Source organism: Crassostrea angulata, chromosome 3, assembly GCF_025612915.1.
Source record: "Crassostrea angulata isolate pt1a10 chromosome 3, ASM2561291v2, whole genome shotgun sequence".
NCBI classification, from domain to species: Eukaryota; Metazoa; Mollusca; class Bivalvia; order Ostreida; family Ostreidae; genus Magallana; species Magallana angulata.
This window is the reverse complement of record NC_069113.1, coordinates 34,051,070-34,066,167: the sequence shown is the minus strand read 5'-3', so window position 1 is coordinate 34,066,167 and position 15,098 is coordinate 34,051,070. Positions and strand designations below refer to the sequence as shown.

Genomic DNA, 15,098 nt, shown 5'->3' with positions numbered 1-15,098 from the left:
GCAACTGAATAGAGAGGTTATGAATTTGAAACTGCTTTGAAATATGGATTATGCACATGGATGAATTTTAAATTTTACTTTTTTGGGGGGAAAACATGAATGCGTCACATTCGCGTTTGTATTTTCGAAGGAATTCTTTTCAGTTTTACAATTCGTCTTTCTCTCAGGTATGAATATGTGCAACGATTGTAAACACAATTTCGATTGTATATTTTTGTTGATTTTTTTCTGAACATCTTTAATTTTACTGACAAACTCCCGTTTGATAGCCGCAAAAGATCGAATCAGTAAGATAACTGTGAAAATTGTTTATGATTAATTAATGTTAACATTTTTGTTGTAATCTTGTATTTTTGTAACATTTAAAGATAAAGATGCATTGTATTTTTCATTATGATTTATATATGTCTCTGTTTTAATCAAAATTACATGAATTGTTTCGTAAATGTCCATCGTAGATAATTAAAGTATAACATGTACACAAAATCAATATCTTAAATTATGGTCACAATTATAGATATCGGTAACAGACATGGATACTGATATCTGGTTTTGTCAGCTGAAGTCTTTGCAGATTAATCGGTCACTAAATCACCAATTCTCATTATTTTAGGAGGACGACGATGGAAACGAAGAAACAAACGAACAACTCAGGTGAAATGCAGCACAATACTGAACAATGACTTTTTTTCAATCAAAGGACAGGTTTACATGGCTTAGGTTTCCCCTGATTTGTACATGCTTAAAAAAACCCATGTTAGCATTTTATATTGCTTGATCAGATTTCCTATCGGTACATAAAAGCTTTGTGCCTCGTGTAGACAATATTTTCCTTGAGACAAGCTCTGTCCCTTCATTGTTTGCTTTGAAGGTTGTTCGGTACCTCCCACTTATCAATAGGATAAGAAATCCTCAAATATGCACAAGAGATTGTTCGATTAACCAATTCTGAGCAATACAACGGCTGTCACATGCATTAAATCCCCTGGTACAGAAATTTCGAAACAGAAAAATAAATTTTTCCCGCTCGTTCATTTTTTTCTGTAGATTCGATAAAAATACTGGTAACAAAATATTCTGGCCTGGGTATTTTTCATCTATTCCAACGTAATTAAGACGGTCCTTATCAAATTTGAGAAGAAAAAGGGGTAAAATTAACATCAGTTTTTAAAATACGGTAACCAAGGCAACCGATATGATAATTAAACGTTTTCTTGTCAGACGTAACTGATGTTGGACTGCGATAATTCCACCATGCGGTTAGAGCACAATGGCGGAAGACGTACGTCTCACGGGGCATTAATTGTTTACAGAACAAGTGGAAAAATCCAATACTGAAATGCCGAAAATTAAATTAAACGGACCGTGAGGGGGGAACTTGTCTGAGTTATTATCCTGGTGGATTAGCCCATAATTAAAATTTTGCGACATCTGCGGTATTCTGACACAGGGAGAGAATTAGTAGTGTACATATGAAGTCCACGCCTTCGGTCTTCGATCTTTCTACGGTGTCAAGAGACACAATAAATGCCCTCGTTTGGGGCGTTAGGGGATACTAGTATAAATAAGTATAGTTGCCCATTTCCTTAGCTTTGTATTCATGTACATATAATTCCTGACCATGTCAGTGGCATTCTTCTATCGCCTCTCAAGGCGCTTAGTGCAACCGTATCATAAGTATAGGTAAGATTATAGCCATTATTCAGCTTTCTCGAAAATTTCTAGTCAATAAACATTCTTACCTCGCCAAGGGTTCACTAGAATCCCGGTATTATATAAAAATTTCAAATATTGATGCAACTTAAACTTTCGGTATTAGCCAGTAAACAAGATTTAACAATTTCAAAACCTTTGATGCTTTTGAAGCTTTTGTGGTCTCCAAATGACTTGTATCCCTCAGATTGTATTGAGCTTTATTTTAATTGCTTGCTCTTTTTTTTATTTCAACAGGGCTGATTTTCCAATTCTGAGTGAACATGGAATTATGCCGGTTACAGATGTCAATGAAAACTTCAGCTCTCCCATCAATGGTGACAATGAACGGGGTGGATTTAACGGGGAGCCGATTCAACAGCCGTCAACTCCCATTAACACAGTAATAATATTTTTTAATATTCTTTAATTTAGTCTCCAATCTCGAATTTCTCATATTTTCGTTCAAAGAGAAAAATTGTTTGGTGAAAATGCATAAAGTTACGGGGCGTTTTAAATTTCAATTTTCATTTCTTTTTTCTTTTAATTTTTTTTTATCTTTTTTTTTTTTTTTTTTTGCCACATAAAAGAATTTAATTTGCAAAATATTCAATGGCATAAAAAAGTTAGAATGTTCAAATGTCAAGAACAGTATAAAATGCTGGGGAAGAAAAAAAAATTGTATTCGAACATTAAAACAACTGATTTGGCACATATCAGTAGTCGGATGCAGTATAATATCTTATCCACTATTTTGAATTTTTTGATGAAAATGAAAAGTTTTTGCATCAAAGGCATGCATTGACTGGATATTTAGATCTAAACATGCTCTTGTTTTTAGGACAGATATTGGCCATGGAACACATGGCTAGATCCGGACGGTAACCCTGCTTATTATTGGATGGTACGTTACTGTATGCGATTTATTTTTTAATTTTTCACTTCCAAGTCGAAAACCCACAGGCGGTTTTATTCCATTTAAATAAACCATATGTTTCTCACAATGATTTTTACTATGACCGAACTAAAAACTTCGGTTTTTGTGTTTTAATCCCTAAGCAAAACAAAGAAAAGAAAAAAATATACCACGAAAACTTATTTTATTAGAATTTATTTTCTTAAAAACATTCAAGCTGGGCATGACAAAGAAACTGAACAGTCATGGTTTGTTGGGGTTTTTATACTGCGTTTTTCTTTTTAATGTTTTGTTCTTCTTTCAATTTCAGGTCCTTTTTTATTCAATTTTTATTGTAAAGATTTCTGCTCGGTTGTAGGGTGTAGTGACCTTGGCAGCTCTGTATAATCTCTCCATTATCATCGTTCGTCTGACCTTTTCCGACATGGCAGCTAATGTAAGTCCAAAAGAGCACTTGAAGTGGATTCAATGTCAGTCCATTAATATGTTTATAATTTCAAGGGTATTGCTCGCATTATGCAATGCATGTATCATTGGTGTGAATTCAAACACCTTCCGTAATTCTACCCTGACTTTGATTCTGATAAATCTTTTCAAGATCCATGCATGGAAGAAATTGAATCTATGCTGTGGTTTCAGACTAAATATTTTCACACTAGCATAAAGACGTTTATAAATCGGATAGATTAATCATTTTTTATGGTCATAGAAAAATTCATGTTGAATACATGTAATTGCGTTTTTCAAATTTTGACTCACAGAGATTCCTCATCTTTTATATAAAGGCTTGCTTTCAAACCGTTTCGTTTAAATTTCAAATAAAATTTTGTAGTACTCCTTTCAATGTTCTAGATCTTTTTCTGTTTAACGGTGCTACAGTGTGCAAGAAAAACATTAATCTCAATTGCATATAAAACTCTAACTTCCATGTACCCTAAATTTTAGTAAATATATATGTATATATAAGCTTATTATGTGTAAAAAAAACGCTTTATATTTCAGATTATATATATATATATATATATATATATATATATATATATATATATATATATATATATATATATATATATATATATATATATATATATATATATATATATATATTTGGTTTATAACTTTATTTTGTTGAAATAAAAACTTTCCCAGTATTGTTTCTATTCATTATAGTGGAGTTTTCTCTTCATTTTGTTTGACGCTCTATCCGATATTATCTACCTCATCGACATATTTGTACAGTTCCGAATGGCCTATTATGACGATGGGTGCCTGGTTAGTATGTATAATGACATTTATCATAAAATAGGCTCTTGATAACTGGAGCTGAGCGAGCAGAGTAAAATAAAGAACAGTAAAAGATAAAATTGTTTGATATAAATTTGATATCTTTCAATGCACTATCGTTAAGATATAATTTGGTCAAGAAAAAAAAACTAATTTACATTTTTTTAAAAAAACTGTTTTGATCATTTTCATAATAAAAATGTGAGGGAAAAAAAATAAGTAAAATATTCAATATGAAAGGAAGAATATAAATTATATCATTTACAGACAGACAGATAGACGACAGAAAACTACCCGTCCAATTCATAGATACCGTAGAGATAAATCATTTTGTCAAGCGATCGCGCGATTTTTTTCGTCTTCTTTCTTACCTTGGAAAGGAATATTTATCTGTCTTCTCCAAACTAATCATTAGCTGTAAATAATATTTAAATGGGTGGACAAGATGTCTTTTATTTGAATTTGTATTGTATTAAATCATATATTCTTATTTTTTTGTCAGGAAACTGACCCAAAGAAACTCGCAATAAATTACAGACGACAAAACAGATTCTTTGCAGACGTCATATCCACCATTCCTTTACAATATGTTGTCAACTTTTGTATAGGTAAGGGTTTACTGAGAAGCGTACACAATTTGCATGGAAATTCATATATGATTGATGTAAAATGTCATGAACAAAGATGAATATATCATCTCCTTTAATTAAATTCTTAATAAAGAATTTGAATTCCCGTTTAAGTTTTTGATACTATCGTATAGGTCAACAGTTTTGGTGTTAGAATGATTTAACACATTAGCAAAACCATTGAAAAAAATTTCGTTTTGTTTATTTTTAAAGAACTGAAACCATTTCTTTGTGCGTACACCAGATGCTACCCCAAAACCCCTTAAGAATATAGTATTAAAGAACAATACATGACGCATGTACTCTCATTTTTCAGGTCTACTCCGTTGTCTTTTCATCCGAATTGAGTTTTTTTACTTTAGTAAGTATGTAACTTCAAAGGCATTTCTAGCATAGCCGTGTTGGGTACTCTTTTGTAATAAATGCGTTGCGGAAGAAGAAAGTGGCAAACCGACTAGTAATTCGCTACTATAATAATTCGTTATAATGCTACTGTTGTATGTTTAGAATTTTGAACAAATCTTTCAAATCAAAAAGACAGTGTGGCTGTTATGTATTTGGTATTTCAAACAAATCTGAATGAATTGACCCATTTTCAGGTAGCATCTACATCACCATGTTACGCCTGCCAAGATTGGTCAAAACCTTCATCATCGTCCGCTTTTTTGAGGTTACGGATAGGTAGGATCTATTTTGTTAGCTTGGAACTTAGTGCAATACTAATTATGAATACTAATGTATAGAAATAGCCTTAGAATATATCATTTTTCTTTGACTGATAGCGATCGTAGGTCAACAGTTGTTTGTACATGTGAAGCTAATTGGAACGATTGTGCATAGATTTTCGTGAGCAATCGGCATTTTCCCTTTCTTTAATTAATAACATTTTCTTGAGGAAAAAAATTTATGATATCTTTTATTAAACTAATATGATCCTTTCTCTTTATATTATACGACTTTTAGATGAATTCAGTTAACAACAATTAAGATATAATTATTTTGTTTTAGTCGCACAAGTACGCCTAATCGAATACGTGCCATAAAACTTTCGCTATATCTCTGGCTGGTCATACATTGGATCGGCTGTGTCTACTACATGCTGTCAGAAGTGAGTAAAGTAAATCAAACCAATTTAAATTTTAAAGACATTCAGTGCTTACAAAGCATCCCCCCTACATTCAGTTTGGGCTACTAAATAGTAATTATTGCATTTCAGTACGAAGGAAGAGGCAGCAATGAATGGGTTTATCCTAGCGGGGAAGAGTTCGATCCTTTTTCCAGGTAACGATTTTTTTCTCCATGTTTACCACTTTGATTAGTTTTCGATGATCCCCTTGCGTTAACATCCAGTGCCGACGAAAGATATTATACAGTTGTAGAACATGTTTGTCAAACGCTGTAAACTAAATAAAGTTTTGTTGTCCGACAAGTTTTCTTCTCAAAATACATGTACTATATAGTATTGCATCAAATAAAAATAAAAATATTGTAGTTAAATGTTGTTAACTAGGTTTTCTTATAAATTTTGTTTTTGTTTTATATTTAGTTTGTTTGTTTGGTGTTTTTTTTTTTGCGTGAAAGCCACAATAGCAAAACTCCTATTTTTTAATCACGTGTAGTATGCACCAACCCCAGTATATCTGCGAAGTTTCAAGAAAATCTACGATGAAATGATTCAAAACTTATGAAAAAATACCCGGTAACCCTGAGGATAACATGCGCAATAAAATAAGGTCACCTTAATGATATTTATTGGGTTTTTCACTGCAGAAAATACATTCGTTGTCTATACTGGTCAATGCTAATTCTAACTACAATCGGAGATAGACCTTCACCTTGCACAGATTTGGTGTGTATCTTAAAATCTTATTTGAAATCTAATTATATATAATATATATAATTTTTCAGATCAATATTTAGAAAGAACATTTGAACAGCATTTATTATAGTTACATAATAGTGAAAATGCTAAAACTTTCTGTGAAAAATAAGAGCTCTGTATAAAAATACTACTCAGTCTAGAACATTCTGACATTTTGTTCAACTATGTACGCAATACAATGGTTAATGTCTAGATTGTTAGAAAAGACATTTTGAAAAGTTTTAGTCGGATCAGATTAGTGCTTTGATTAACACTAGCCTCCCCCCTCCCCTTATAGCTTGGGATGTTATCTTGAATTTACTTTTTATTAATCGTGATCTTTACAGGAGTACGTTTTCACGGGTATGACCTTCGTAATAGGGGTTTTTGTTTTTGCCGCCGTGGTTGGTAATGTTGGTGACGTCATCAGCAACATGAATGCTTCAAGACAAGACTTTCAAGCAAGGTATAACTACTTCATGTTGTAATATGTTCCTCACTGTTAATCAACATGAATTTTTTGAAATCAGCTAAAAGATTTTCACTCATCACTAGTTAGTTTGTGGAAATAACATATTGTTGATTACTGTTACAAAAGACGAGGATGTAGAAAATACAATTATTCAATAAAACGGCGGACAATATTTATCTATGCATATGATAAGTTTTACAATGCTGTTGTTATATTTGTATTAATATTTGAGAATTTATAACAAGGATGGACCAGATAAAGTTTTACATGCATCATCGCAACGTTCCAGAATCGCTGCAGAACAGGATAAAACGCTGGGCGGAGTATTCCTGGACGCGGTGAGTACAACTTACTATATGTATATTGGTAACAAAACTTATGCCCTCCATTACAGAAGATACGAAATAACAATACAACGTCATTCAACCATTATAGCAAGCGAAGCGAGCTCTAAGAACCAGTGTGCGCGGGAAAAAGAACGAGCCAAACCTAAAGTTCATCAAACAAAATTTGTTGTCTACGTCCCATAATGCTCACTAATATTTTCACCCGTGGTGCTATGCCAAAAATGGCCGACTTTTAACTCGCAATTTACTGTGTCTTAAGGTTTGAAGACACGTTTTGAGTACCGTATATGCTTCGGCGAGACTCAAGAAATTTGTTACATGCTTCCATACATTAGTATTGAGTCGAGATTCGTAAACAGAGACGAACAAAGTCATGGATGACGTCACAGTGCTCTCGCGCTATATTTAAATTCCCGCGATAAATTTAGAGGTTGATCAAACATCTGTAATGAGTGTACTAGCTATTTCAGTATAGACTGCGATACCTGCCTCATTGACATATGATTTGTTTCTAATTTTTTTATATAGATATTATATGAATATATACTAGCAAGAGCCATACTTAACTGTCATATCGATCAATTTTTAAGCTAATTGTGCCTGCATGTACAGTAGGCAGGTAATTATATGAGTAGGGAGGAAATAAACAATAGGCATTTTGAACTAAATAAAAAGGAATAAAATGGAAAAATAACAGTTAAAAAATTTATGTAGATATTGCATATAGTCAAACCATTAAATTTAAAAGTGGGAAATTACACGCCTACAAACAGGGACCGGGCGTTCTCTCTCTCTCTCTCTCTCTCTCTCTCTCTCTCTCTCTCTCTCTCTCTCTCTCTGCAATCGCCAGAACGGTAGCACCGTAAAACATATTAATCTAAATAACTTTTTTTAGTTAACACAGCACACAAGCCATTGATGAGCCCCATCTACTTCAGCTACTTCCGGAGAGGCTGCGGACGGAAATAGCGATACAGGTCCATCTAGAAACCCTGAAGAAGGTGCTAAGACCTGGATTGTTTATTTACACATCATACTGATGCAAGAATAATAATTCGTAAAATATTAGTTATTCTTCTGAAAATTTAATTTTCAAACAGGTAAAGCTGTTCGAAGAATGTGAAGAAGGGCTTTTGCGTGAGCTTGTTCTGAAGCTTAAACCTCAGACATTTTCGCCAAATGACTACATCTGTCGCATTGGTGAAGTAGGTGAGAGCACCTTAAATAAGGCTTGCGCGGTTGGGGGGGGGGGGGGTTAAAGCTAATGATGAGAATCCCCATCACATTATTATCGCAAAGAAATTATATTTTGATAAAATTAAAGAATGATATTGAATTGTAATATATTTTTAAAAATTATTATTTTTTTCTTTTCCTATAGGACGAGAAATGTTTATTATCAACCATGGACAGGTTGAGGTAAGATTTCTTTAGCAGATCAACTAACCTGTAATTTAATTGTCAATTGTATTCTGTGATAAAAACCATACATGAGCATTATAAATACCGGAAGGGTTTTTTTAACTGCCGACGATTTCGTCAAAATTCAACTACAACCTTTTAACGTTCTTTTTGGTCATTTTGACAAATGAGCTTGGTTATTTTTTTTCATCATTATAGCATTGATTGATTGCAACGCCTTACGGGTTTTAAGTTTGATGTATAAAACATCAAAATATATATGATACACAGAAGTTGGACATCTCTATGAACATAGTACTTGACATGTGTATCTAGGTTTTTATATGTCATTCCTAAATTTTCTTAAACATTTTTTTTCCTCAAAAATGAAAGAAATATCCTGACTGTAAAAGGGTTTATTTTAATGTGAAGATTGAAAAAAAAAAATATTTAATCGGTGATTCTCTTTCCTCTTGAAGATTCTAGTGCCAAGCAGCGAGAACGGAGCGAAAATAGTCGTTTCTAGATTAGTAAGAGGGAATTACTTCGGAGAAATAAGTTTGTTGAAGCTGGATGATGGCCACAATAGGTTTGCAATCTTATTCGCTGACTTTTTTTTTATATATTTTTTTTCGAAAATTACGACATCATTTCCACTGTATTTATTGGCAAAAATTTTTGATATAAAAAAGTCTACAACTACAAGCAATGTCTATAATAAATATATACTGATTGGCATTACATGAGTACTTGAAATTGCGTATTTAAAAAGTCAGATTACCTCAGAAGCTGCACGCCTCGTTAAATCTGCTTTGTTTATCAGGAATTTAATCAGGGGGCTTACACGAGGGCACAGATCTGAGCCTATTTTTTCTCTATGCACATGGCGGTATCATACTAGTTTATTTGCAGGAGAACGGCGGACGTGCGTTCAGTTGGATACTCCGAACTGCTGTGCCTATCCAGGAGAGACCTTATTTCGGTGAGTAAAAATCTGTATTTATGAAAATTATTAATGAAAATATTTTTGATAGTGAAAAGGGGTAGAAAGTCATGACTTATTTCTTGTAAAATCGTTCCCTAACGATGCGCTGTCTGAATTCCATGTAAGATTTACGCTATTTGTTTCATTTTTAAGGCACTTGCAGAGTACCCGGAGGCAAAACGAATTTTAGAGAAAAGTGCAAGAAAAAAGTATAAATAGAACCGTTTTAACAAGAGCTTGGACTTTCGGTGGGATGATACTATCTAGTTTGCTCATCAAAACAAGCTTTCAAATTAGTGTTAGCGGGTTATGTAATTTTTTTCTGCAATGATCGCTATCTAATTCATATTCCGAATGAATCATCAAATAAAGCATTTTATTGTTTAAATAGCGTCAGTTTCACACAGCAGAGCAGATCTTTCCCGAATGAATTATCAAAGAAAGCATTTTATTGTTTATATTAACATCTTTCTTTTAATAAATTAATAAACTGATTATGAAACGTAAGTAAAATTCACTAAATTACTGTTAATAAGTACGTTAGCTAAAAGAAACAGCCAAATCGTCTCCTGTGAGACTTTGATTCTAACATCATTATGATTATTTCGTGCAGTCCGTGATTTTTCTTAGGTTGCTGTAGGTCTGGACCAGTTGACAAACAGGGCGTGTCAATATCAGTCCTGACGGTTTCTTGTTAGTTTCAGCCGCTGTAGATTTCGACCAATCGATAAACAGGGCGTGTAGATATCAGTCTGGCTATTTCTATAGAGCTATAAATTAATTACTAGTATATGTTTCAGCAAGAAATAGAGGGAATAATATTCGATAGATGTAAATATACATCCCTGGATGAAGTTGGGCGGGTGTCATTGCGTTCAATATATTCATATCTATTAGCCAAAGACTGGACAGTTAAACATGAGTAGATGATCCCGCCTTCATAAAATCGGAATTTGTCACGTACTACCCAAAGTCCACGCTCTTGTTAAAACGTTCTATAAGAAATATAAGACAAGAAAATCGTCATTTTTTTAATCAATTATAATGACACTTGATTTGTGATGATTTTAATTTTATTTCAGAATAATTGTTAACAAAACGCTAGCTAAATTCAAGGAAAAGTTACAGCAAGAACCGATGCGTTCTGAACGAAAAGACAAACCCCGGAAAAGAAGGGACCTCTCCGACGTCGTCAGTACTCCAGAGTTCAAAACTCTAGTAACCAGACAAGGCATGCGCATATAAGAATCTTGCTGATGCTAGATGGACTTTTTATGAAATTATTTTTAATATATTTTTTTTCTTTTATAGCTTCAGAAATGGAGGACTTACGAAAAGTAGTCGCAGATTTGAAAGAACTGGGAGATAAAGTAGGTATTGCTTATATTACATCTTTGCTAATGTGTACAACAAATGTATTTACACAATTAAATCTAATTATTGCAGATTTCGAAGTTACAAGCGGAAAAAGATAGAGATAGGGTAAGATTAAAATACCGTTTACGCATCCTCGCCTATAAATCAATTTAAATTTCGTCTTATCTACACCGCATCTGTACAGATTTTGTTAAACTCGTTTTGCGGTCTTTTTTTTATTTTAGATCATAAAGTCTCTAGAACGGAAAGTACGAGAGAGTGAACGAGATCTACACGAAGCCTACACCAGAATCGGCTACCTCGAGTCCATCTTGGAACTTCGTCAACCGGCAAAAACGCCATGTCCTTGTGAGGGGGAGTTCTGCGTTTCTCCTTTACATCAAAATTCAAATTCGCAATTTACCAGAATGAACACTTCCTCTTTAGAAATTCTCTCAACTCGGGACAATAATAATTCTGCTGATCGGAGTCGTCCCTTCTCTTCTCATTTTCCGACAGGAATTCGCACGCTTCCGGTAAATTACAAAGTTCCGCGGACTCGGGAACTTCCGAGTTTGTCTTTATTTACATTAAAACCACAGAGAAGTGCCTCTGAATCTTCCCAGCAAAATGGGGCAATTTCTGCTGAAAATTCCAAAGATCTTTCCGAATCTGCTAAAACAAGTAATGGCTACTCGAGTGATACGGAGACAACTGATACTAACACATGTCAAAGTAGCAGACGACAAATTCCAAATATATCAAGGATGGAATCTTACAGTAGTGACCTAAGTGAGAACATCCCTTTATGTGGTTCCGATGATGATATTGACAGTTTCAGTGATAACAGTGAGGTAACAGATGATGACGTATTACTGTCGCCTGCTCACGAAAGAGAGTTTTTCACGGATGTTGCACCGAATCCAGCGTTTGCCAAAAGCAATGGTTTAACTGTTTTGAATCAAGGTGAAAAAAGAAAATCTTTTACTGTTGAAATTAAACAGACTTTTGTTTAATCCTTATCTTGTGTTTATTCAAATGATAAATTTACATTTGTTTATAAATGCTTTGTGCATGGTCGTCATGGATAATTTGCGTTTTCATATTGTGTGATTTTATATTACTAAAGCGCTAACATCTAGATCTAGAACAAATGAAATCAAAGCTATTAAAACTATTCAGGACTTCAAGTATAAAGTGATGAAATTTAAGTTCCCGTCGGATTTTAGTATACTTCCTTTCCAGGAATTTAACGCCAATTTATGGTACTGGGGAGGTTGTCTTTATTCATCTTTGCTAGTCGAGGGTAAACTTATGATCCGCTCCTTAACTTTTAAACCTATGAACGGTGGATTTAGTCCGAGTCTTGAGTGATGACATTCAAGCCAAGCAGCTAATCAGCATGTCGAAACTTGTGTAACTTTAGAACATTTTAGAGATATATAAATGAAACCTTTCTGAAATATATCATTTTTAACCCTTTAACTCTTTAATGTGTGTCAAACATATTGTTTTGTAATTTTATATAAAAATATGTATAAATACATAGTCAATGCGTAAAACTCAACAATTAAATGTTGTTAATAATTTGTAGTCAATCCAAAATAGCGTAGAGAGCCGTGATCATGCATCGTCTTGATACGCCATCATCCATGCCACAATGCATAAAGCTATATACCACCATTTGTGATGATCCAAAAAATGGAAGGAAGTTCTAGAGATAGCTAGGGAACTACAGAAATGAAATCTTTATTAGAAGAATGATTATTCAATGCAATAATAAAAAAAACCATATGTACACAGCGGAAATTCACGTGATAATCCGGCTGCGCTTTCATAATGTATTTTATTAGTTTGAATCTAGCCGGTCCGTTTCATTGGTCGTAGAATATAGGCACATACTCAATCAGAACATCGCTTGGCCTTTTCCGTCAATGTCTTGACTTGACAGAAAAAGGCCGAGCGATGTTCCGATTTGGTATATATGATCCCTATGCAGATGTGTTGCATGGACTGCAAATTCTTTTGAACCCCCACACCAACCCCCATGCCACCCCCCTAAACTCTTAACAACTACATCCCAAATTTACTTGAGAAAACATCTACCCGTTCAAAATCCAAGTGACCGAACCAAATAAATAACAATAATGTATTAAATTGTCCAAACGAACTGATAAAATAAATTATATTAAAAATCAGTCGTTTGTTTAGCAGCTTAATTTTGTACGTATTAGATCAAAATTGTCCAACACATTATAAATAAAAAGAATTGATGTTGCAAATTGAAAAAAACCTCGGAGTCAATGAACAAATTAATGAAAACATATTAGAGCTCTCGGTTGTGTAAAATGAAGGCCGTTAAACTGTCCCCTTTTGATAAAAAAAAATAAAGAAAATCTTTGCTGGTCAAGGCATTACGATCCGCTATTTTGCGGTCGGAATACAACTGCACTCGATTTGTGAAAAAGGCAAAAACGTTTTGTTGCAAGGGGGATAACTTGATATACACGTACAGCTGTATTCTGACCAGCTATGATTAGTTCAACTATATATGACTGTTTCACTACAGGGGTGATTTAATTAAGGATAGCTTAATATATTTACGACAAATAAGCGTTACAATATAATTGTACACATTAATCTACTAATTCAAAACTTGTGTTAAAAAAAATTAACAATACTTGCCTTCTGCTCATACTCACAATAATTAAGAACACCCCCCCCAAAAAAAAAAAAAAAAATTCTTCTCCTATATTTAAAAAGAAAACCAAAACAACTTATCCCATCTTTCCCCCTCTAGGATTGCGAAATTAATGCATTATATAGTAACATATAATACACTTTGTTTTTAACATTCTACATGTATTTTTTTTTCCAATTGTGTTATTGCATTTCATGAGTGAACTTAAAAGTTTGTCAATAAATCATAACCATTGAAATCTCTGTGTTACAATTTAATTTTTATAGCATCAGAAAATCTCATAGACAATATGATAAAACTGTATAATTGAGTTATGATCCCTCATCCTTTTTGTCTAATAAAGCGGACTTTATTCCAACTTTTTGTAATTCATCCACAAGTTCGCCATTTTTGTGCATTTCTAACATAAGATCACATCCTCCAACGAATTCACCGTCTATGAAAACTTGTGGGATAGTGGGCCAGTTACTGTATTCTTTAATTCCTAAAACAAAAACAAAATATAATAGTACAGTCAAACTTCATTATCTTGAACTAGATGAGACTGTTTAAAAACTTCGAGATAACAGTATTCGAGATATCGAGGGTAAAATACTTTTGTAAAAGTGGTTAGTACTTGCAAATCACTTCGAATATCCATTCAGCATTGTATTCGAGATATCAGTGTTTGACAGTTGTTTGAGATATCGAAGTTCAACTGTATATGCATACAATGAAAATGAGGTAGACAGCATAAGCCAAAATGTAGAAAATTTACACTCATTTTGGTTGGTAAAATAACAAAATAATCATTACAATTTTAAGGGTGCAGGATTTGTACTATAGAAAGAATAATCTTGCCGTGACAAGGCTACGCTCAGGTCACAGTAAGTTAAACCGGGTCCGTAGGACATCTGTCATTTTAACCATAGAACATTCTATCTAGATTTGTACATGTAACATACCCAGATACCAGCAGAGACGTATATACGTCCCTGATACCAGCGATTGAATCACAAAAAAGGGTGACGAGTTGTCAACAAGTAGGCCCAAATCATATAGAATCAAAGATGTCAAATCTAACCTTGACGAAGATCTTCGTCTTCAAGAACGTTGAAAGAGTCATATTGCTTTACACCATGAAAATCGAGAATCTGCACAACTGCGTTGCTAAATCCGCATTTTGGAGCTGCAGGTGTTCCTTTCATAAAAACCACCAGTTTCTTGTCTTTTACAAGTCCATCAATGTATTCTTTACTGCCAGTATTTTCAGAATACCGTGCAACTAAGATCCTGGAAAAGGCTGACAAACTTTGTCTGTTTGGGATACTTTTACGCAATATATTCATCATTTTCCAACGGAGAGCCTATGAACACTTCCGCTTTTACAGTTTTAAAAATATAGTTCTGTAAAAATTAGTTAAAGTTGAAAAATAAAAATGTTCCAATTTCTTTATGATATACAATTTATAGTG

General features: G+C 33.5%; 1 protein-coding gene and 1 pseudogene across 1 annotated transcript; one reads left to right on the top strand and one right to left on the bottom strand.

Moving 5' to 3' along the window:
- Window positions 1-60: 60 nt before the first annotated feature.
- LOC128175603 (cyclic nucleotide-gated channel rod photoreceptor subunit alpha-like) lies at window positions 61-11,989 on the top strand (annotated as a pseudogene).
- A 1,892-nt stretch (window positions 11,990-13,881) lies between these two features.
- LOC128175602 (glutaredoxin-related protein 5, mitochondrial-like) lies at window positions 13,882-15,005 on the bottom strand. The gene is made up of 2 exons (XM_052841362.1): window positions 14,708-15,005; window positions 13,882-14,128 (listed from the first exon to the last, which is right to left on the bottom strand). The coding sequence occupies exons 1-2, from the start codon at window positions 14,973-14,975 to the stop codon at window positions 13,956-13,958; spliced, it is 441 nt and encodes a 146-aa protein (XP_052697322.1). The 5' UTR covers window positions 14,976-15,005; the 3' UTR covers window positions 13,882-13,955.
- Between the last annotated feature and the right edge of the window lie 93 nt (window positions 15,006-15,098).